This window comes from Myotis lucifugus, unplaced genomic scaffold (genome assembly GCF_000147115.1).
Source record: "Myotis lucifugus unplaced genomic scaffold, Myoluc2.0 scaffold_326, whole genome shotgun sequence".
Taxonomy (NCBI): domain Eukaryota; kingdom Metazoa; phylum Chordata; class Mammalia; order Chiroptera; family Vespertilionidae; genus Myotis; species Myotis lucifugus.
The window spans coordinates 323,019-349,037 of NW_005871374.1; the positions used below are offsets into that span (position 1 = coordinate 323,019).

A 26,019-nucleotide genomic window follows, 5' to 3' on the forward strand; every position below is an offset into this window, starting at 1 on the left:
AAAAATTTAACTGGATGTGTTATTTTTTGATTTGCTAAATCTGTCAACCCTACCCTAATAGCTAATCCTATAATGCAGAACTTATGAAATGAATGCTCCTCCCACACACCTACCTCTACTTGTAGGAAGGTGGTCCCAGCTGGCAGATTCTCTTCAACGACAACAGTATATGTTGAATTGGTGAACACAGGACTGTTATCATCAATATCCAACACCTTGATGGCCAGTGTTAGAGTTGAATGACGGGGGTGTACCGCTCCATCGGTTGCCACAACAAGAAGTTCATAGTAGTCCCTGACTTCCCTGTTAAGCTTCACTGTTGTGTAAATGCTCCCATTGGATGTGATACGAAAAAGATGATTGAAGTTACCCAAACTGTAGTACACTTGGCCATTTATTCCAGCATCAGGGTCAGTTGCCTAATTGAAATAAAAAAAACACACAAAGAAATTCACATAGCACATTTTGTTAAGCTTTTTTAACATTGCATTTTGTTATGTCCTCCTGCTAGAAGAGGATAGTTAATGGATCATGGAATATTTCTAACCAAATATTCTTTTTTCTCTAGGGAGGATATTAAAAAGATAATGAGAATGTAATGCAAGAGTCTAGAACATGAAAAGAAATATAATATAGTTTAATTAATAGTCTTCATTCAAAATGAGCATAACTTATAAATTAATGTCATTCGTAATAACAATATTATTTCAGAAAATTCTCACTCCAAAAATAGTGAATTTTCCTCTATCATTTATTTAATACATTTTGAATTCTAAAATAAGAAAATCACATTTAGTTCATAATTGCTTTAACATAAGCTACTAAGTGACAACTTAAAATTCTATAGTTTTGAGTACTTTATATACTTATTTTCATCTGTATATGAAATTTCACATAAATGTACACAAATATATATTACCTCATTTAATCCTCACCATTTTCTTATTGATAAATATAATTGGTCCCAATTTACAAATGAGAAAACTGTGTTTATGGAATTTAATTATCTTGCTTAGCATTACACAAGAAATAAGTATCTCAGTGCCCCATGTTTAGTACAATGCCTCACATATAAAACTCTTTCAATATTTGTGAAATTAGTATTTGAATAAATAAACGTATGAAAATGAGATATAAAACTAAATCCTCTTCAAAATCCAAATGAGAGTAAAAGTATAGCGACTATCAAGAACCTACAAAGGGTTTTTCTTTAATATTTCGATGCAATCTCCAAATGATAATTTGGAATTGTTGATGTTATAATAACATATTAACTGAAAATTCCAAGTCATATAGAATCACTTTATATCAAATAAAATGTGGAAATTTTGAGTAAATATAAATTATGAGCTCTCACTATCAAATACTGTGTTGTTTGTGTTAAATAGTTCTACATTATTTTTCTTCAGAGAAATTGAAGGAAATCTTAGAAGCCATACAACGCTATATAGTTGTGCCTCAAACTGTTGCTAAGGAAAATTATACACCTGGCTGCATTATGAGCCAGGGACACAACAATCACTTAATATCCACAATACCTCCCTCCACCAAACAAACCTCCCACAAAACTTTATCTTTTTCTCTAAAATCACTGCTTAAGAAACTAGAAAAATATAATTTAGTGATATAAATAGATCTTATTTCATAATACCAATACCCTTGAAAATTTCAGTGACTTTTACTGTCTGTGGGAATTCTTAAGATTACCAAATCAATCATTTATGTAATCAGCAATTTAAATGATTCTTGTTCAAGTTATGGTTTTATTCAGCCACACATCAGAAAATTTGTTATGACACAATGATTTAATATGACTAACATGCTGTGTGTGTGTGTATGTGTGTGTGTGTGTGTGTGTTTGGAGGAGTGTTGTGTATGCAAATAACATAGTCTTATATATGTCCAGCTGCTTAATTTATATCTCCAATAAAGATACCTCAAATATGTCTGTATTATCTTTTTATCACTGTAATTCCAAATTTAGCAGCTTCTACAAGTCTATTATCTTATAGTTCTGTAGATCTGAAATTCAACATGGGTCTCACCACTCAAGGTATAGGTAGGGTTATGCTTCTTTCTGGAGGCTTTAGAGAAAGATCACCTTCGTTGCTCACTCAAGTTGTTGACATAATGTAGGTCCTTGGGATTGTCAGATTGATATCCCCACCTCTATTTTGGTTGCCATATAGGACATTCCCAGCTTCCAGAGGCCACCCCTGTCCTTGGCTCATGGCACATTCCCTCTATCTTCAAAACCAACAATGGTGAGTCAAGTCCCTCTCACACTATTGAATCTCTCCTCTTTCTTCTTTCATTCCATCTCATACAGTGTATGAAGCTCAGCTACAGGCTGTGAGATGGATGGTGTATTAAATAACAAGGTCCAACCTATAATGGCATTTACAGAAAAATCCCTGTCTATCCATAACATGCTTCTACCGGTGTAAAATATCTCAAGCCTAATCATACCAGGCCCAGCCACCATCCACTGTGGCTTAGATTGCTAAATTACTTCTTAATTATTTTCTTTCCATTATTTCTCTTCAGATTTTTTTTTTAAATAAAAGATAAAAGTAATGACACCAGTTCTCTGCTTAACTTCCTTCAATGATTTCCATTGCCTTGGGAAATATTTAAACCTTTAACATAGCCAGGAGGTTCCTTATTACATGCTGATTTCACTATGTTCCAGAACATTGCAAACCTCTCTAACCTCAAAACTTCTCCAGAAGCCCCTGCCTGGAGGCGTGTGCTATTATTCACCAGGCTAACACCCACTCATCTTTCAAGTGTCAATCTAACATCACTTCCTCAAAGCAGTTTTTTCTGACTTCTGAAGTGGAAATTAGAACCTCCTGTTACACATGTCAGTAGCTTTATATGCCTGTCATCTATGCCACTTTTATTTATCAGTGTGATTAGTTGTTTAATATTTGTCAACCTTTTCACAATGTAAGCCATTAAGGTATGGTCTGGGATATTTGCTTTTCTTTTTTTCACTAAATGCTCAGTGCCTACTATAGTTTCTGACACAGAGTAGGCATACATTCAATATTTAAGTGCACAAATGAATTATACATATTAGCATATAAATGAATGTATTAACACTGCTATAGAACACTTAAAATTATTTTATTCATTATATACCTGCTGTTCGGTTTTATTTTAGTTTACATTTCTTGCTTTATCATTCTGTGTGATTTTGATCAAGAATTTCAGACCAAACACTGGAATTATTAGAATTGCACCTGGGACTCTGATAATCTTAGCATTACTACTGATTACTGGTCTAAATTGAAAAATAGCATTATTAACATAGTGATATTTTGTCATGATCAAAACAAGGGTGTAATCAAAACAAGGAAATATCTGTGTATTTTCAATATTTTATAGAATGACAACTAGGGACTATGCCGGTTAAGATGGTGAATGCTCACATGCATAAAGTTTAGAAATTAAGAATAAAAGGAATTTAAAATGTCTCATTACTTCAGAACTTCTCAAGTGCCATCAATATTTTAATGAACAAGGCAATGTTCTCAAGGGGAATACCATATGCACCAGATTTAGAAATTCTAGGTATAGAAATATAGCCTCCTTTCAACATGTTGATCAACCTACAGGAAGAAACCCAAATCTAAACTTTTCTATATGATTTAATTCCAACCTACACTTTCAGCATTTCATACTATTCACTCTGCTGTATAAACTCTCTGTCTCTGCTCAAGTCTAATCAGTTTTCCACATTTCCCTAGGACTCAGCATATACTTCTTGACATTTTTTTTTCAGACCTCGCTATGATGATTCCTTAATCACCTATGAAATTCTAATCATGCATCCATTCTTCAAATCCCAATTTCACTTCTTCTAGAAAAATTTCTAGCAATTAGAGATCATTTTATTAATCAGAATTGTACACTTGACAAATGTATTTTAGTCTACCATATGTCTTTTTAGAATAACATTTCAAAACTTTTCATATATTAAAATTATCAAAGATATAGGTATCTCTATTTTACAATGGGGTGATTTGTTGAGATAAAATATCCAAACACATTTTAAAAGATGGTTTGGAAATAAACGTTAGATGGGGCATCCTCATCAATAGGGTTTCATAATTTTAAGTCAGCTGAAATGGCATAACATGTTCAAAGTCAAGTGCACTAACACACAACTACACACGTACATTTTTTTAAAAATATATTTTATTTATTTTTTACAGAGAGAGAAAGGGAGAGAGATAGAGAGCCAGAAACATCGATGAGAGAGAAACATTGATCAGCTGCCTCCTGCACATCTCCTACTGGGGATGTGCCCGCAACCCAGGTACATGCCCTTGACCGGAATCAAACCCAGGACCCTTCAGTCCGCAGGCCGACGCTCTATCCACTGAGCCAAACCGGTTTCGGCCATACGTACATTTTGATCTGATTTCCTACAACTTAATTCACTGAATGCCATGTTTCCACAAATAGAACTATATTTAGTCCTCATGGAATAAATAACAGTAATATTTTGTTGAAAAATACTCTAAAATTTCAAGGAAACGCAGACATACATCTAGTAGAGACAATGAAACCAGAATGTTTGCGAAAAGCAGGGCTATTTCCTTCCTTTTCTCTTAATTAAGAAGCATAAACAGGGTCATGTAAGTTAGGTGACATGTACCGGCTAAGCAAGCTAATTTCATTTCTTTCCTATTACAGATGAGTATGTATATATTAGGCAAGATAATAAAACATAAAATCCCTTATCATCAGCAGTACTGTCAAGAAGTTTGCATTGATGTTTAGTATCTAGCCAAGGAGCTCAGTCTGTGAAACCATTCATCTTCCTAGAAATCAATTAAAAGTTAATTAAGACTGTTAATAAGAAAAATCACACATCTCTTCTTCCCTTGTACTACATCAAAGCAATAAACAGTAATAGCTTCAACTTTAATCATCTGTCCATGGTTAACACATTTTGTAATATACACCTTACTGTGGGGCCTGATTTGCAGCTACTTATCTGTGAATGCATTTTGCTGGAAACTGGTTGCTAGTCTGTAGTCAAATAAAGACCCTGTGGGCAAAGCTGAATATTTGCTTTAAAAAGCTTCTGGAAAACCTTAATCATTAAAATCAAAGTTAGAGTATATTAGAGACAACTAAATAATTACTTAAGAAAAAGTCAGATCATGTACCAGGGCATTTATTGAACATGATTTAGTGACTATGTGTTGAACACCATTTTTTTTTCTCAAAATTTTCCCATCTTTTATTTTTTATTTTTAATGATTTTTATTTATTTCAATCAGAGTTTAAATTTAGAGCATGCTTTTATACCATATCATTTAAAAGGGAAATATTTTTCTTATACATTTTATTCATCCCTATTTTTCTTCATTTTTTTCCCCAATGGGTCTTTATTATACACTCTTTCCCATCAATAAAAGTGGAAGCCTATTACTGGTATGCCTATAGGGGGCTATGAATTCTATAGAGACCTACGCATTGCCTGCATGGGTAGAATGTATTGGGATAAAACCTCAAATCTGTATCTCCTTTATCAAGAAGTCTCTGGGTAGATTACTTGGACCTTTTATCAATGATTAATTCCAATTTAAAATATGTTGTATATACCCATTCAGATTGTTTAGATATAAATCATCTCTGTTTATTCTCACAACAATCAGGTACACACAAAGTACTCTGAGAACAAAAAGAAAATACAGCTATTAGAAAAGGTGTGAACTACCAGATAGCGCCTATTAGCCCAGAGTGAAGCTGAGAAGGAGCTTAACTGTACTTGTTGCTTATCCTGTTTACAGAAATTTGAGAGGCCGCACATTCTTTTCTCACCTTGAAGTGGAAACCATGAAAGTTATTAAGCAGAAAGGTCAGAAGGAGAAGTTGGGCAATGCATTGTTAATGACATTACGAATGGAAATACTTTTTCCTTCATCTAACAACTTGAAAAAGGTATAAAATAGTTGTCTATTTCTTTACAGAGGCTGAGCTATTTCAAGGGCTGTGATTATCAGTGTGAAAGAGGTTAAGCATCTTAGTATTGCAAGATGCTGGTAAATTTTTTTCTCTCACCACACAAATGCCTCAAATTCATTTTTTAACAATGGCAAATAGAATTACAGGTTAATGGTAGTTAGTGTACTTGAGATCAACTCACTAAAAACATAACCAGACTGAATAGTTTTTCATCATATTTAATCCATAGGAATCTAGAATCGTACCTAATAGACAAATATGTAAGTTGACCGTCCCTCCGCTAGGCTCATCAGCCAATCAGGAGAGTATGCAAATTAACCCAACAAAGATGGCAGTTAATTTGCATATGTAGGCACGAAGCGGCAGAGCAAAGACTTGAAGGCTCCGGCCAGAGCAGCGAAGGCCTGTGTCCCGGGAGCTGGAGGAAAACCAGTGCCGGCAGCCAGGGGAAGGGAAGGCCTATTGCACAAATCTCTTTGTGCAACGGGCCTCTAGTATATATATAAACTAGCTCCAGGTTAAAAGCCCAGATCTTTCCCTCACTAACTTTGCTGCCTTTGGTGAATCAATCACTCTAAGCTTCCATCTTTCATTTCATCTGTAAAATGTTGATGCTAATGAGTATTTATTTCACTACCCCAATGACAATTGAACACAATTAGCATGCCTGGTCATTTTTGATAATCAGTATTAAAATATATATGTTTATTGTTTTTAAGGTTTTCAATATCGACTTAGAAACTGTTTTAAAAGCTCCATTCTGTCATAAACTTATTTAAAATTTTTTTTTTTGATAGAACAAATCAACCTATTTTGTTTGGCATATTTATACATTTCATTTTTCTTATGATCATGTTTAACCTGGCATACCAAATCTATTAGTTTCTATTAACTTTGTTGTCAAGTTTTCCTGAGAATTTTGGTTTCTGTGTTTATTAGATAATTCATTTATGAAAGATCATCAAACCTGTGCACAGTGCTTGTAGTGTAACAAGTACACATACAGAAAAATTTACATGATCAGAGAACACATAACAAAAAGGAAATGTCACTTTAGTTACTATCTATATATATAAAAGGCTAAGTGACCGACATCCATCCATCTGACCATCCAACTGACCGACCAGCAGGTACATATGACACGCACTGGAAAGTTAAAAATAAACGTTGACTCACACATGTGTGATACATATAAAGTTCTCACTGGCGCCAATCACAGGTGTGTGTTTTGATCTGTTATTGTCAATCATGAATTTGGTTGTTCTTGTTGACATTCTGAAGCTGAAAGAAAGTGGCGTTGTCAACAGAATAAGTCTGAAGACCAACTATTGGACAATGTACCTCTGAAGCTGACAGAAGCCAGCGTGATATCATGTTTTTGTTGTTTTTATATCATTTTTTGTTGTTTTTATGTCATGTCTTTGTTGTTGTTAAATCATGTTGTTATTGTTTATTAATCAATTTATATATTATTTTCATATACATTTTACTAATTTTCTTTCATCTCTGACACTTCTATTATAGAGAAAGGGTGAATAGCAATATTAAAATATTTATTCTAATTAATTTCCTTTCATTGTGCATGAATCTGTGCACCGGGCCACTAGTAAGAAATAATGATGAATATTTAAGGCCACTAATACATAGATTAAGATAGTATTAGACACATGATAGAGATTTTATGGATATTGCCATACTGAGAAATGTTTCCAATGTCTGGCCTAAAAACATCAGTTATATTTTTGGAAAAAAAAAGTATTCCATTTGAAAGTCAAAGAGAAGAGATGATAACTTCCAGTTATGTTTAAAGTCATTTCATCAGGGATTAGGAAGAAAATGTGAGTGACCATGACCTGATTATAAATTGTGAGGCTCTTAAAATAATTGTAGTGAGAGATGAAAGGGGTATGAGAGTGATTTCACACTAAACATTTCCTTACTTGTCATAATGACAGCAAGCCATCCTTCCAAATCAAAAAGGATAAATTCTAGGCAAAGAAATCTGTACATAGTATTTTCCCATAAAAAAATGTTTGACAGCTTCCCATATTTTCTTCAAAGCTATGTCTTTTTTTAGTGTTTTTGAAGTCTTTGCACTCTAGGATTCAGTAAACCTCAAGTAAACTGTACCTAAGGGCTTAGGTATTTCTGGGGGATGCCTTCCCTGGCTCCCCCAAGTCAAGACAGATGTCCATCCACTGAGACTCCATAATTCTGTATTTACTGAGATCATTACAATCATAATGCAACTGCCTGTTTACCTCCTTGTCATCTACACTGTATTTCACACAATTGGAGGACAATAAATATACACTGCTCATAGCTGATTTTAATGTCTATTCTTCATGGGTGTACAATGAATGTTTTCCAAGTTAATGTTCAAATAATGATTTTCTTTTATCAAGTAGTAGGTGCCTTATTGACTGTTTTGTTCAATAACCAATAGCCAAAACAATTACTCGTGGTTACAGAATAAATTACATTTTATCCTAACATTTAAGGCTCCTGTGATCTTGTTCTAACCTATTTTTATGCACCAATCTCCCACAACAAACTCAGACACAAAGTCTACATTTTAGTCAGAATAGTTTATTTAATGTATCAGTCAGCTTTCAAACAACTGCAAAATCTCAGTGGTTTGCCATCACTGACGTTTATTTCTCTCCCATGCCTCATCCCTTGTGAATTCCTTGCTGCTCTACTCTGTATCATCTTTACTCCAGGAAAGAGGCTGAAGAACCAGCCTCTATTGACACAGGCTGTTCATGTAATTTAGGGGGAAAAGGATATTACCAAGCCATATCTCTTAATGTTCCTGCTTGGAAATGGAACATCTCACCTACACTCCCACTTCATCGGTTAAGATAAATCTTATATGACCAAGGCTGATGTCATGAGGTGGGGGACAGAAAAATTAAAATTGGAAACAATAAGACAGTCTACCACTCTTACTGTTCTTGAAATGCACTGTGTTTTCTCCCCCCTTCCTCATAGTCTTCGGTTTTTAAACCCTATCTTATTCTTTAAAACCCACCTCTAACTTTGCTCATCTGCTTTCTGAGAAATATCTCCTTTTCATCTAACTCCTGACCCCTCTTGACCTAGGCACAAACTTTCTATTGTTATTTATGTATGTCGTCCAATTAAATATTAGGCCTTAAAGTTACAGCTCATCCACTTATTATATAACGGGAGGCACCAACAGGAAAAAGAATCTGTGAATTGCTTGGCAAAAGAAGGTAAAATGTATGAAAAGAGGGAAGTTCAGGCAGAGAGGGAAATAAGAAAGATTATTTATAAAAATAGACAGCAAGAAAATGGAAATAAAGTATTTTCCTAGAGTTGGGTGATATTTAATTCAAATGAACTGAGAGTGTCAAATTAAGCAAGCCAGTTTAAGTGGTTAAACATAGCCTAGAGTTCTCTTAAAGATAGCATACAAATTAACACCAAGTGATTAAATAGTAAGCCTGAGGAAGAGGCCGTGTAGCCCTGTACCAAATTTGTTAAATATCCATTCATCATATAATGATGAACAACACTCAGAGTATAGGACTTTGATGCTTCGGGAAAAGAGTTGGCAGGTTCATAGTCACACAAAAAACAAATAATGTTTTATGTTCATTAATGTCTTCATATAATGAGATTGTCTTTTCTCTTTCTTAAATATTCCCTGTATTCATGGAAGGGGAGAGAAAAATCTGGGAGGACTCATTCCATGATTTTCATATTTTCTCCCTATTGCTTTGCATTTGATAATTCTTTACTGTGGGTTTAGTGAGTATTACACCATTTTGTGTGATGGTGGAAAGTCATATACTGGAATTACATTTTGTTATCTCACTGCTTACTTTTACTTCTCCAACATCTCCAGTCTCTCTTTTTTTAATAGACAAACATATACAAGGCCCTAAATCGAAGTGCATTTTGCTAAAGTAACCATTGCTGTCTTATGTCTGCTTTATTCTATCATGAAATCCTCCCCTTACTTCCCAACCTGCATGTTTTTCAGTCCACATGTCACCTCTCTCAGGAGCATTTCATTACATGAGAAGCATCATCTTTATGCTCCTTAAGCTCACTGCACATTCATTTACCAAAGGCTTTAGTACTTTCTTTCTATAGCCCCATGACATTAACAGCTCGTTAAGGGCAGGCTGGTGCTCTCATTTCTGTTCTATGCCTGTTCTTTGCATTGACAGGTTGTAGATATTCAATAAATATTTTCTGCAAAACTTTCATTTGAAGCTATTTCCATTATGCTTTACCTAGAATTCCTACCCCAATAACATAATCACGTGAAGAAATTAGAAATGCCATTTAGAATTTATAGTAACAAGTTTTCCTCTTTAGATGAAAATTAAATGAGCAATCATACCAACAATTGCTTATTCCTGGATTTTGTCTCGTTATTGTTCTATTGTGTTCTTCTATTTCATTTTACATCATTTAGAATGCCTTAAGGAAATCTACTTATAGTTCAGTGTGAAGATCAGTGTTGTACATATATCTGTCTTATGGAATTAAATACAATAGTTTTATTTTGCAACACTGCATTACAGTGTGAACTCAAATCCTTTCCAATATGAACCCCCTAAACAGGCTCTTTAGATATTTTTTCTTCTGAATTACAACTCCATGAAATTGTATTACCATAGATCAGGGGTGGGCAAACTTTTTGACTCGAGGGCCACAATGGGTTCTTAAACTGGACCGGAGGGCCGGAACAAAAGCATGGATGGAGTGTTTGTGTGAACTAATATAAATTCAAAGTAAACATCATTACATAAAAGGGTATGGTCTTTTTTTTTTTTAGTTTTATTCATTTCAAATGGGCCGGATCCGGCCCGCGGGCCGTAGTTTGCCCACGGCTGCCATAGATAGATATATTGATATATTGTATATCTGTTTAAGTATATACTAGTATGTTTAACTGTACTATATACATGAAAATGTAAAGTTTTTTTTTCCTCTCAAGAACCATTTTCTTCCACTTTTGGAGTGATATGCCCTTGTTGAAATGAATGCTTTAGTCAAAAGAAAGAAAGAACTTCCCAATATACCATAGATAAACATCTTAACAAAAGCATTGTTCCTTCAATTAGTCATTACAATGACATAACTTCCTAAAATATTTACCATATTATTTTGTTAGGTAACTCTCTTAGAGAATCTGTGGAATGGCAGTCAATAGTCATCACTTTTTAAGTAATTAAGCAAAAGAAAGTACCATCACCATGGACTGCATTTGCTGCAACCATCAGGTTGGCTCAGGCATCTTTCTGTTTGTGCTTACCTGTCTGTCAAGGTCTGATGTAAAGTACTGTTCTCTTTCTATTTTTAAAGTATTTTCATTTCCTCTAAGTTTGTTGAGGATATGATATTTTCCTTATCGGATGTTTTTATGATCATAGCTACTAATTCTTAAATTTTAATTTTTATCCAGTACTCTTTTTACTTAAATATAAAGTTGCCCACATATTTCCCTAAAGAGCCAAGACTGTGCACAGAGTATTGTCCTTCCATCTGTCACAGATCTTTCTTTTGTTATGTCATGCTTTCTCACGAATGATTTGCTTACCTCAGTGCTAGAAAAAAAATCATATGGAAACTAGAAAAATTTAAAAGCCAGATTAGATTCTCTATGAAATTCTCCATAATTGCATTCTCTGGAAATTATTCAAGTATTACATTATCATGCATATCTAAGGCAAAAAAATGCATTTGCCAATATGATATTCACTTAATGAGAGAAAATATCTCCTAATTCCCAAATACTATGAATAATGCCTTTTACCAGTTATAAGTATTCATTGTTCCCAAATACAAGAACAGAATTAAAAGGGCTTTCTCCATTTTACATACATTATTATAATCTATATATATAAAAGGCTAAAGGACCGACTGTCCGTCCAACCTCTGACCGACTGGCCGGTGCATATGACATGCACTGGCAATTTAAAAATAAATGGTGACTTGTGCGTGTGCGATACATATAAAGCTCTCGTTGGCACCAATTGCACGTGTGCTTTAATTTTATAGTACTATATTATATATACTATTTTGACATGTAATTTTTTGCAGTGATGTAATTATCGCACGAATATTTCTTCTAATTAATATTCTTTCAGTGTACATGAATCTGTGCACCGGGCCACTAGTATTATTATATTTACCTACCCGGATGATGTCACTGGAGTAGAACAGGATACAGATTTTGATCGCTTGGGTTTATTTTATCTTCTGTCATTCCTTGAGCTAGGCCTAAAATTTAGCAATTGTTAATTATGTTCCATTCCCCGAATCTGGGATGTTGCCAAATTGGTTGAGAAATATACATTTTACATTAATTCCTCTGCCAACAATACAGTGGAGTAACTAGGTTGCATCATCACCTATCTCATCTACCACATTTGTTTAAATTAGGAGAACAGAATTAATTGGATGGAATAACTTATCTCTATTTACTCCCTAGGACTGCATTTATGTGTACAGGAAATATGTACAAAATGCATATTTCCTCTTGTGTGACTAGAGGAAAACCACTGTACTAAATAATGCTTTTACATCTTTTCTATCAGGTTCTTGAATCAAATGTTGGATTTAGACTCTGTGTGTTCTTCCTTTCCCAGCTGCTGTCCTTGCAAGATGCTGTCAGAATACATCCCTATGTGACACTGACTGCATTTCCAATCTATTTTGGAAATGATTACCATGCAATAGGCATTGTGCAAAGTGCTGTTTGTTTCCTTTTACTTTGGTGTGAGATGCTACTGCTGCTCACCGTAATATTAGAAATAAACACAGATGTTTAACAGTTACAGATTTTATCAGAGACATATATTTTATCAACACTCGAGGTTTTGATTTTTAGTTGTTGCTAAATGAGAGAAATTAAACTCAATTGGAGATTTCTAAAAGTGAAAGAAAACTTTTGGACATACATTCTGTTATTGTTAACATATTCTCAAGAAAAAAGAACATTTTAATGTCAATTGGTCATGTTGAAATTTCCCTTGAGAATAAAGGGATTTGTTCTGTGGAATTATGGGGATGGTTAGAAACAATCTAGTCAATCGAATGAAGTGGTTAAAGAACTGGAGTCTGGCATAAAAAATTAGAAAAACAACCTGGAAGTTAAAATGGTGTGCATTACTCCAAGAAACTGAAGCTCTCTAATCTGTCTACTAAGTAGCTTTGAAAATAATAAAGAAGAATGTTATTGATTTATTTCAAACTTAAAGTCTGAAGCATCTAAATGGAGGCTGAAGCTACTGTCCAACTTGACATGTTTGAACTACTTTGATTTGGTTTGCCTAGAGGAGGCATTACTCTTGCTACGTTCATGAAGACTGATCACTTTGGACAGAAATCTGTCTGTGTTGACGTGGACAAGTACGATGCCGAGCACTCATAAAGCCATTAGAAAACGCTGTAGGCTCAGAAGAGCAGCTCCTCATAAAACTGTTTCAACAGGAAAAAGACAGTGAAAAAGAGGCTGTAGTTGCTCTATCCCCACGACATGAATTATGACACCTACAGGAATATTTCCAGTCCTGGGTTTCAGTATCCCAATGACCCAATCTTTCTGAGATATGTCAAACTAAACAGTGAGGAAACAAGCCAAAGAGATATCACCTGTCCTTATTTATTTATTTTGTAGGCTGAAATTAAGATTGAAAGGAAAGACTCCCATCTTTGATTCTTGTGTGACTACAGGAAAACCACTGTACTACATATGGGTCTTCGTTTGCAAGATGAGTTCCCTATACAACAGACAATGTGAGAGAAGTTACAGGTGATTAATTGGTGTGCACCGTTAGGATCCATGCCTGTGGGAAGCAGAAGGAAGCAGGACTGGATTGAGGGAGAAATCCAACCACTACTCAGGGTCAATGATCACCTTGGCTAACTCTGGAAGGTGTCTGGAATTAGGATTGCACGTTAAAGTTATTCTGAATTGGGCCAAAATGGCCAGGCCTTTACCCTGGGACATCAGTCAGAATGTGGGTGAGACTGAAATGGGTGTGACTGCGGGTAAAGGGGTTCTTTGCAGCTGAGGTCACCGCTTCAGCAGCAAACAGCTGACGGGTGTCTCCCTGCAGCACTCCCAGAGGCTAGACCAGCATGGCCCTCCTTGAAAGGGGATCTGGGTGGCACCTCTCAGTCTCCAGTATAATAAGCCTCTATCAGCATTGCCATTTCATTCGATTACAAACTTTTAAAAAAAGAATATAATGAATCTCACACATACACACACATAGGCATACCTAGAATCATTACAGTATCAATTTTTCATTGTTTACAAAAGAAATAATAAGCTACAGAGCTATAGTACGGCCTCAAAATAAATCTGGGGTTGGATGGTTTTTGATCTGAGCTGATAATGATCTGTTTCTACCCCTACACTCAGAGATGTGGCTCAAAGTTTCTTTTGAATGTAATTCTCATGTAAGAGCGAATGATGCTTTTTACATCTTTTCTATCATTTCGTTCCTATAAACTTACAGCTATCCAGTTATTATTGTCCACATTTTACAGATAAGAATATTGCAGGATAGTTAAGAAAGTTGTTCAGGTTCCTGCCATTACCAAATAAGAGAACTTGGATTGGCTTTTAGGGTATTAATATTCATCCGTTTGTGATCTTTGTTAAGGGAAGGGGCTGCTGCAATTGGTGCAGCATTACACATTTTTCTGACTGCATGATAGATTGGAGCCCAGATAAACAGGAAGATGACATGAAAACAATTCAGAATTCATTCTAAAATAGTTTACTTATTTTGAGTATGAAAATTAAGAGCCATTATCACAGAACTCCTCACTTTGAAGATTATTATTGTGTAGCAAATCAAAATTTACATGTAGTAAATTAAAACAAATAAAAAACTTAGTTACAGGAAATTTCACTGCTTCCCCTCACATTATTCTTTGCTCTGTTGCAAGCTGGTCTAAAGTGAGACCAGTGGGAGAAATACCTCAGTAAAGTCAATGGAAGTCACAGCATGAAATCCTGGGAATTACAATATGCGATTTACCCAGGCCTATGAATTCCACTTACTGTTCTGACACAAGGAGGTAATCATTTTAAAATGAACCTATAAAACATTCAACATCTATTCCTGCCTTCTCCATTCTCTTGCTACTGAACTTGAGGAGAGGCTCCATCAATGGATTCAATTCCCTCTTACAGTCCCTCTTACAATTCCCGGGGGCATATGCCCCAAGGAACATCCTCCACATCCATTTTTTCCTGAATTTTATTTCCATGAAGAAATCAGTATTATAAAAGAAGAGGAAGAAGAAGGAGGAGGAGGAGGAGGAGGAGGAGGAGGGGAGGAAGAGGAGGACAAGGAGGACGAGGAGGGGGGGAAAGAGGTAACTTCCTACTCTGTCTGCTGTATTGCTATAAGCCTTTCACATCTCAATCTAGGAAGGAAAAAATCATCTATAAACATTATCTCCATTGCTGCAGCCATTCCTCACTGAGTTATTTATTTAGTTATTAGAGGCCTGGTGCATGAAATTCATGCACGGGTAGGGTCCCTAGGCCTGGCCAGTGATCAGGGCCTATCTGTGGGGCGACTGGTGGAGAGATTGGGGGGCTCCCTGCTGGCATCCGCCTTGGCTGGCCTGGCACCGCCCGCTTGCCAGCCCTGCCCCCTGCCGCCAGATGGGGCCTGTGGGCAGCTCCTGAGTTGAGCGTCTGCCCCCTGGTGGTCAGTGCACGTCATAGCGACTGGTGGTTCTGCAGGCCTTTCAGCCATTTGGTCTATTTGCATGTTAGGCTTCTATTATACAGGATTTACTGTCATGCTGAACTTTTTTTTCCTTCTGTTTTAGCCTTTGCATTTTCTTCCTTTTGGAGTAGTCTTCACAGAAATCTATAATTCTTTAGTTCTCAGCTTACATAGCTCTCCTTCACAGGGGAGTCTCCTGGGCCTCTTAATATATAGGAAGATACTTACTATACACTCTCAGAGAACTCTCTATCTTCCCTCACAGTGCTTATGGTGATTTTTACTTTTGGATCTAATGTGGCACTTATTTATTTAATGTCCAACACTTTGCTGGTCAGTGAGGTTCATGAGAGCAGACACTTCTGGTAGTTACAACACTGAGTCTAGTTCTTCACACATAATAGAGACATTATAAATGTACATTCAAGAAATGATCAGTGAAAGACAGAAAGATCATAACCATCCAGCTAAAGTAGAAAATATATTGATGTAATTTATATTAAATAGAAAAACATATTGACAAGATGCTAGCATTTCCTCCTTTATAACTGAGAGAGAATCTAACTTTTCAAAGGGAAGCAGAGCAAGATTCTATTTAGTCAAAAATCAGAAGAAATTCTTGTAAATGGCAGTCTTTGTGTTGGTCAAAAACAATATTCTGATCATAATATTCTTGCATAAATTTTTATCTTATTACAGTGCAGTTAAAAAAATACTAAACTTTTGGCCTGAAAAAAAATGTTTTGTTTTTTTTTATTTCCAGTTCTTTTACGTACTTATTAGCTATGTTACATCGCTTCTCGGCCAAAAAATGTTTTTTTTTTTATTTCCAGTTCTTTTACGTACTTATTAGCTATGTTACAATTGATTTATTTTTATGTTACCACTCATGTATTCTATCTGAGATGGCATGCCAGTAAAATGGGAAAATAATTTAGGACTTAAAGTGCTTTACAAACACTTAAGTGCTAACACTCATTGTTTTCAATTAATCTACATATTTAAAAAGGGCAACCTTAATATAATTAATGGAAATTAAAGTTGTTACATTGCTCTTTATTCCTAATATTAAAACTGTTACTTTAATCATTCATTTTACTGGCATGTATTAACCATGCAATATTTGTCAGGTACCATGCTTGGAGGAAGATAAACAAAAGCATTATATATGTTGCTACTTAATTGCTCTTAAATATATTGCAATTACTTTTCAAAAACAAAACTAAAATACAAAGGATTAAGTCAAGTTTTTACTATATTCAGTAACTAAATGTATTCTGTGACTAAAGTTGGATGTTGAGTACAGGTGCAAATGAGGTGCTACATTCCAATTAGACATAATTATGTATATGTATATATATAAACATATACCTGACATTTGTTTAGTACCTTCTAATTAAAAGCTGTTTTTATGTACCTTATCCCTTCTAATCATCACATCAACAACTGTAAGAAAGTTATTATGATCACCTTCATTTTACTAATGAGAAAACTGATGTTATAAGAACTTAAATAAATAGACCAATTTGTACCCTAAATAGAACTAAAACTTCAATCCAGATTTTTTTAGTATAAAACTTTTGCTTTTCCTACTATATCAACTTTCCTCCCCCTCACTTTGTCTCTTGCTCTCTCTGTTATTATAGTGATTCATGCTAATCTACATGATAAAATACTAATGAATGTATGATATCATATCACACATGCGTTAAGTCTTATCCTTCATGCCAATCTTCTCAGATTACCTAAAAGTAACTACATTAAAAACTGATATAAATATAAAAAATGTACAAGCTTTGCTCAACTGAGATAATGAATATTAGTCTCAGACATAAAGGAATATTATATTTCATTTGTCTCAAAAGAATACTCTTGTACCTTCAGTAAACCAAAATAACCTTATCTTCCTTGACCTAATTGATTTTATGAAAGTAGATACTTTATAAAAGCACGGCCTATCAGGGGTATACAGCACAGTTCACAGAGGTGATTGAAAACATGACCATTAAACTAACAGTCACATTTCAAATCTGAATTTTGAATTCTATATAAAATTGTCAATAATCCACATAAGCTTGCACATTTGTCCACTTACTAGTATAATGGCAGGCATCATACAAGCTGTGTGTCAATATATAAAGATTTGGATGTAATTACATGCTCTAAAACTTAAGCAATATTCTGTTGTTGCAAGTACCTTTTAACTAGGCCTTTTGGGATTTGGAGACAGGCAAAAAAATTTATTTAAAGAAGCCATGAAGCAGAGGTACACACTTATTACTAAAATAGTGTTTAGAGTTAGCCTTTGCTCGAGTGTGTAGAAAGGAGGGAAAAATACTGAAAGGATAAAGAAAGAGTTTGTATTATAATGATACTAGAGGCCTGATGCACGAATTCGTGCACCAGTGGGGTCCCTCGGCCTGGCCTGCGGGATCGGGCCGAAACTGGCTCTCTGACATACCCTGAGGAATACCAGATTGCAAGAGGGTGCAGGCCAGGCTGAGGGACCCCACTGGTGCACAACTGGGGCTGGGGAGGGACCGCGGGAGGGCTCCAGAGTGTGTCTGGCCCGCCTTGTTCAGTCCGATCGGCTGGACCCCAGCAGCAAGCTAACCTACCAGTCAGAGCATCTGCCCCCTGGTGGTCAGTGCATGTCATAGCGACTGGTTGACCAGTTGTCTGCACCCTGGTGGTCAGTGCACGTCATAGCTAGCGGTTGAGCGGCCTTAGCATATCATTAGCATATTATGCTTTGATTGGTTGAACAGACAACTGGACGACCAGACACTTAGCATATTAGGCTTTTATTATATAGCATATGTTAATCTACATGGTAATATACTAAGGAATGTATAATACCATATCACACATGCCTTAAGTCTTACCCTTTATCTTCTCAGATTACCTAAAATTAACTTCATTAAAAACTGATATAAACATAAAAAAGCTATACTCTTTTTGCCTTTCAGGAAGGCAGGTTAAGAACAAAGAACATGTTTCAATGGAGCACTTTTCTAAAACATGTTTGTGTAGACACAGAACCAACGTTATTTTCATCAAACAACACCAAAGGAACAGATAAAAATATTTAAATAATAATTTAATCTTGAGAGTTACATTAGCTTCCACATTTCTATGATCTTATAGTGCTCTGCACCTGCCGGCCTCAGCACTTCTCACATTGACTTACATATGATTATTTGTATTTAGGTGTTTGCTATCTAATGCCAATTCTAAAAGAGCAGAGAGTGCGCCTTGCTCACAGTAATGCTTTAGTGCAGAACTGAGTTTTCATCTCAGTAAAAATTAACTAAGGCTTTTAACAGTTTTATTTTCCTCCACTCCTATATTAGAATATATCAATGCATAAAAATGCAAAATGATTAAATTCAAAATTGATTTGATGCCATCATACATGCTTGTATTCATTAATTTGTTCACACGTTTACTAACAAATTTGCACGGGACAGCATCTTAGGGACTGGGGAAGTGAACAAGGACAAGAGCAAAGTGCTCTTTGTTCTATTGTCACTTGAACTACAGGAAAAAGCAGATATTATACAATAATTGCCTTTTAAAAATTACTAGAGTAATAATATCCAGTAATAAGGTAAAGATGCATTGCACAATTATGGCATATAGTCGGGTTTCTAACCAGCCTTCCTGGAAATTACATTCTAATGAGGGAGATAAAGGTTAAATAAAGTCACACAAGTAAACAATTTTGAATTTTAATAAGTATTATGAAAAAATCACAGTGAAGTATGAGAGCATATAAATAGAGGCTCTTAATGTAATCGTGTGGCATCAAGAAAGGAAGGACATCCAGCTCACATCCCTCACTCCTAAACTGCAGCTCTAATAAGATCAGGAAGTTTGGTGACTTTCACTTTAATTGTACTAAGTACAAGTCATGACAAATAACTATTTTTTTTTACCTTAGAAAAAATGACAATAGATATAGTACGTCTTGATTTTAGTAAAATGCTTGATTTTTTCATTACCTTTTTGTGGTTAAGATAGAAAAAAAAATTTTTTTTTCTAGATGATGGAATAATGATTTAGATTCAGAGCTGACTGAAGAATCATCCCAAGTTGAAAGTCAAACTGAACAAGACCCCGATGACAAGCAGCAAGCTTCTGTACATAATTAGTGACTGGCGCAACATTGTCAGCCATCTTTACGAAGGCATAAAACATAACACGAAGCTGTTTCATATCATGGGTGACTAAATCAACCTCAATTTAAGCCTCAAAATTCAAGCGTGCAAAATGTTACTGCTGCCACCGCCACTATTATGCTTCGGGGATTGTGAATTCTCTTCTTTAAGCCTTAGGGGACTTTATGATCTAGATATAGACTCTCCTATTTTAGACAAGAAAACAGAGTATCAGGTAGATTATATACTTTGCCCAAAGTCATTGAGTTGCTAGAACATAGCTAGAATTTGAACCTCAGACTATCCAATGCTATGGTGAGTGCTCTTCTCCAGAATTTTAGACTACCTCCTATTGTAAATACAGGTTCTTTAGAATTTCATAGCTTGAAACAGCTGATACTGACTTGCTAGTTACATAATTTTGGAAAATAATTCACCTCTTAAGTTTGCACATCTATACTAATAAAAGGGCTAATTAGGGCGGACGTCTTCTGGACATCCATCCGGATAAAGCCACAGTGGCTGCGAGGCCCGGGGCTCAGGCAGCCATGAACCCCGGCAGCTGCAAGACCCAGAGCTCAGGCCTCACAGCCGCCGCAGCCACCAGTGGCTGCAGTGGGGTGATGGGGGCAGCGCCTTCCCCTGATGAGCCCGGTCGCCTCCCATAGAGGGAAGCCAGACTGCGTAGGGAGCAGGCCTAAGCTGTCAATAGGACATCCCCTGAGGGCTTCCGGACTGTGTGAGGGGGCAGGCCGGGCTGAGGGACCACCCCCCCAGTGCATGAATTTTCGTGTACTGGGCCTCTAGTTTATAATAATAAAAGCGTAATATGCTAATTGGACCAGGCATCCTTCTGGACATCCTTCTGGGACCAAGCCGGGGCTGCAGCTGTGGGATCGAGGCAGATGCGACAGCTGCAAGAGAGGGATCCAGGCAGCCACAGCTGCGAAGGCCTACTCTTGCATGAATTTTGTGCATTGAGCATCTAGTATAGAAATAATATTTGTACATACCACATCAGATTTTTGAGTATTGAATAAGCTAATACACATAAATCACTTGGAATAGTATTTAGCATGTAGCCAACAACCAATATGTGAGTAAATAATGCTAGTATTATTTAAGAGTTTTACTGTGTCTTCCTACATTCATAACCATAGCTAACTGCCCCCAGATCGGGAATCTAGATAATCTCTCAAAAATTCATATAGCTCTCATTCATTGTCATCTGTTTATTTTCAATAAATCCTAACAATGTCTCATATATGCTTCTCACCCACTCTTATTTCAAAAAGTTGAGAGTAAGACAAATACAGGAAGAAAATAAAATTGTGACGGATGTGCTGCTAGTGTTGTAAAATGTTTTCTCTACAGCATCTCTTTAATATAAAAATGGAAAGTAGCAAGTGCTGCACATTAAGTCTGTAGAAGATTTTATGCAATTGTGAATTATTCTGAGGCTCATGGGAATTGTGATTTATAATTGAGTGGCAATCAAAGAGAAAAATCATAAAAGCAAACTTTGCTTAGAGAAGTCAACTAAATTTACATAACTGATGAATCTTCACTGAACAGTGAATTCATTAAGTTCTTTCAGTGAATGACATTATTTCAATGCATTAATATTGACTTTCTGTTTTTTTCAGGACCAAGACTACCTACAATATTTAGTGAGACCATAATTGAATGTCAAATTTTCTAAGTATGAATAGTTCTACTGAAATTTATGTCTCACTAATTAGTAATGGGCATGATTAAATAATCCAGAATTTCAAAGGAAAAAGTAGGTATACTTATTTTTGGGGAGGTAATTATTAAAAATATTCCTTATTTGAAATGACAGAGGAGAATCTGATCATTAGGTTCTTCTCATTTTTTTTATTACTTCTATTTTACCTCTTTTTTTCTATCCCTACTCTCCCAGGTCTTCACCTGGTGCCTCCTCCATTGATCCTATTAGCATTAAACTTTCCACTGCTCAAGAGAAAAGTCCTGTGAAGCAGAAATTATTCAAAATCATGAAGTTTGATGAAGAGCTTAATTAAAGTGAAGCAATTCATAAACAACCAATTTTGTGGTAATTTCATTTTACTATTCTAAGTTTATTTTTTTATCTACAATGAAATGGTATCTGGTATTGATAAATTCATTGCTATTAACTTTCCTCTTAATACTGCTTTTGCTATATCTCATAAGTTTGATATGTTGTGATTTTCTTTGCATTTTGATTTGAAACATTTTCTAATTTCCCTTTTAATATTGTCGTTAAGCCATAGGTTGTTCAAGAATATTTTGCTTAATTTCCACATATTCATGAATTTTCTTTTTTCTCTGTTATTGAGTTCTAGTTTTATTCTACTATGGTTGAAAAAGTACTTTGTGTAATTTCAATCTTCTTAAATTTTATAAGACTCGTTTTGTGACCCAAAAAAATGATCTATCCTGGAAAATGTTCCATGTTCTCTTAAGAAGTATGCATAATCTGTTGTCCCTGGGTGGAATAGTCTATATATATGTCAGGGTCAGCTGGTCTATAATGTTTTTTAAATCTGTTGTTTTTGTATTAATTTTCTGTCTAGATGTTCTATCTATAATTAAAAGCAGGACATTAAAGTCTCCTATTTTTAATTTGTTGTATTAATCTCACATTGGATATGTCAATGTTTGCTTATCTATTTAGGTGCTTTGATACTGAATGATATAAATTTATTATTCTTATACTAGTATCTTCCTAATGAATTTATCCTTTTATCATTACATGATGACCTTCTCTTGCTATAGATAAAACATTGATAAAAAAGACAAACATTGATTAACCAAGTGAACACTGATAAAAAATAAAGACATAAATAGAAAGAATCTCATGTTCATGAATTAAAATACAATATTTTAAAAATTTGCATACTGCCCGAATTGATTACAGATTCAATTAAATCTCCAACAAAACCTAATGGCATTTTTTATGAAAAATAAAAAAATCATAAAATTTATATGGAACAACAAAAGATACCGAATAGCCAATGAAATCTTGAGAAAGAACAAAACTGGAGGCAGCATCATATTTCCTGATTTCAAAATATATTACAAAGCTACAGTAATTCATAATCTGAGGACATTGTGTAAACACAGGCAAACAGACCAAATACACAGAATCAAAATCCCATAAAAAAGCCAGTGCCTATTCAGGTAACCCATCTTTGACAAGGGATCCAAGAATCACAATGGGGAACAGATAGTACCTTCAACAAATGGTGCTGGGAAACTAGACATGCACATAAAAATGAATGAAATTGGACCCTAATCTTACACCATGGACAAAGATAAACTCAAAAGGTATTAATGACTTACAAGACCTAAAACTGTGACACTCCTAGAAGAAAATATATTTTTAAAGTTTGCCTACAAGTATTTATATTGAATATGAATAATATTAACAAAACAATAATGCTTCTTAAAATAATGTAAGAGATTATCTTCATAATCTGAGGATAGCAAGTAACAACTGAAAAAATGATGGATATAGTTAGCAATCTTAAAAGTAAAAACTCAGTGTATCAAAAGACACCTTTAAGAAAGTTAAATGCAAGTCCCAGAGCTGGAGAAGACATTTTAAAGGCATGTAACAAGAAGGGAGTCATGTCTTGAATATACAAAGAATTACCACATCGCTTCTCAGCCTTTTGGCTAAGATCAAGTGAAGAACTCCCATAGATGAAAAAGAACTTTCAAGAAGCATAATTAATGTCAACCCAGTAGATAAATAAATACAAGACTTAAGTAGGCACTTTGTGAAAAAAGCAATGTAGCTATTAAACACATATATGAAAAGATGTTCAATCTTAAGTATAAGGGAAATGCTGATCATGACCACAATGTGATAACACTGAAATCACACCATATTGGTCCAAATTAGAAATATTGACACATATTAAACATGCAAATGGGGACCATTACTAACTCACAGATTTCTTGGTACAGTCACCATGAAAAATTTTTGACATTTTCAATTGATCAAATATTCTCATACTCATAACACAGAAAAACTCAGGTGCATGTGCACCAGATGAAATTATATTCCAGTATTCACATCATTGATTATAATACCTGATTTTGGAAACCACTCAAATACTCATCAATAATATAATTTGAAAAATAATTGTGACTTAGTCACATACAGCACAGAAAATACATAGACAGGCAGAGGCAGAAATGTGGTTAAATCTTACAAAGATAATGATGCATGAAAGAAAGCAGATACTAAAGCATACATACTATGCAATTCTGTTTATATTCATTACAAAAGTCAAAGCTAAATTATATTATGTATGGATGCTGATTTAGTTTGTAAATCTATAATAGAAAGCAAGAATCTATTGTAGTCATTAATTATAGTTGTAACTAGGAAGAATCAGGCAGGTACTTTCCTAGGGATACACTACATATCTGGGTTGTACTTATATTTCTGTTTACTTTATAATAACTTATTAAATTGTGCAGTTATGTTTAAATCACTTTCTCTAAATTATACACTTTTCATAAAGTTTAAAGGACAAGATATGGTCTTAATAAAGGCTTCAGAAACAGTTGGAATGCCTCCTATAAAACCTTAAACTGATTGTCAAGCTTCTTCCTTAGTTAGGCAGTAAACTCAGTGTAAGTAATGGTAGTGAGCTATAACATTTGTAGAGAAGAACTGAATCCAACTAACGTGAACAAGCCATGAATTCTCCTCAGTCTATAAAACAGAAGTGCAATTTGTACCAAGTTGGATCTCATAAATAACTAATGCAGCATTAAAAGGCACAGCTAGATGAATGGATCTGGGATTTGTGAGGCAAAAATGGTTGGCATTTCTTTTTATATAAATGTAAATAATTTAAATAGGGTATATATTTTAAAAGGGTGTATGAAAACACAATTCTAAAATGTAACCAAGCAGGCTGGTTACAGTTTTCCTCCTTGCAATCTTCTTATACCTGGGAACATCCTTCATTATTATTGCCTTGTTTCCTGGGTGGTAAATATTTTCCCCTGTACCAACATAAATTTCAATTGTTCTTTGCATTAACACTGCTTTTTAAATCAACTCTATGCGTGCTATTCTACATGCTAAAATTGTAAAAGTTGATAGATATTCAATATAAAAACTTTTTCTCTATGTATCAAGAAAACTTATTTACCTATAGGTATGTGAATAAGCCAAATATATATGTGTAGATTTTGAAGTTTATTACATCTCTTCTTTTTTTATAATGTTTATGAATCACTTGTAAAAAATGCATTTCTTGATCATTTTAATACATTAGGTCTAATTTAATTTAGCGTGTTCTAATGCCAACTATAGGGCTGGGTAGTGAGGGTTCAAAGATCAATAGGACACAGTCTCTGCTTTCAAGTAATTTGTATATTTAGGGAACTTACATGTACTTTAGTAAGTACTATAAAAAAGCTATGCACAGTATAATTTGGAGCCATGAGTAGGAGACTCTTAGGACCCAGAAAAGATTTTCTGAAAGAGATTATGTGTGACTAGAATTTTCAAGGATGAGTTATCTAAATGAAGAAGGGAGAAAGAAGACATCAAGGCAGCGGGCACGAGCAGAGGCAAAGAAAGAGACAAAGGAGAGTTCTGAGAGAAAATATTAGTGATTAGAAGCAGGTTATTATTCCTGAAGGTAAAGTTGCAGTGGGAGGTGTGTCTTGTTTGTTGCATTGTAGAATACCTCCTACAGTGCAGCTGGTTTGTTAGAGATAGCATTCCAGCAGTTACAGTGAGAACAATTATGAGGTGTCAAAACCAGTGTCAGGATAAGCAATTAAGAGGTTATAATAATAGCTCAGGTGAGAAATAATGAGTGTCTGACTATGGTTGTTAGGAGAGAGGAAAAAATTGAGAATAATTTGAAAGATGTAAACTACCAAGATTGGTGACTGACTGGATATGGGCAGTGGGGGAGTAAGAGGTGACTGAGATGCCTCCTCAGCCTTTAGCTTGGGGCATGGGTAATCAAGATGCGTGATTCTGGAGAAGGAGCCTTTTCTGGGGAAGATGAAAATAAGGGTTCAATCTTAAACATGTTGAATTTGAGATGACTATAGGACATACAAGTAGGTTTGTTTTACAGGTAAGT

At 35.0% G+C, this 26,019-nt stretch overlaps 1 protein-coding gene across 16 annotated transcripts in view; it reads right to left on the reverse strand.

The window, feature by feature from the left end:
* The window catches only part of PCDH15 (protocadherin related 15), a 537,899-nt gene that overhangs the window by 156,108 nt on the left and 355,772 nt on the right, over positions 1 to 26,019 (reverse strand). For all 16 annotated transcript variants that reach the window (XM_023764291.1, XM_023764288.1, XM_023764290.1 and 13 more), the window contains one exon: positions 114 to 419. In XM_023764291.1, the coding sequence (XP_023620059.1) occupies positions 114 to 419 (306 nt within the window). The remainder of the gene's footprint in view (positions 1 to 113; positions 420 to 26,019) is intronic.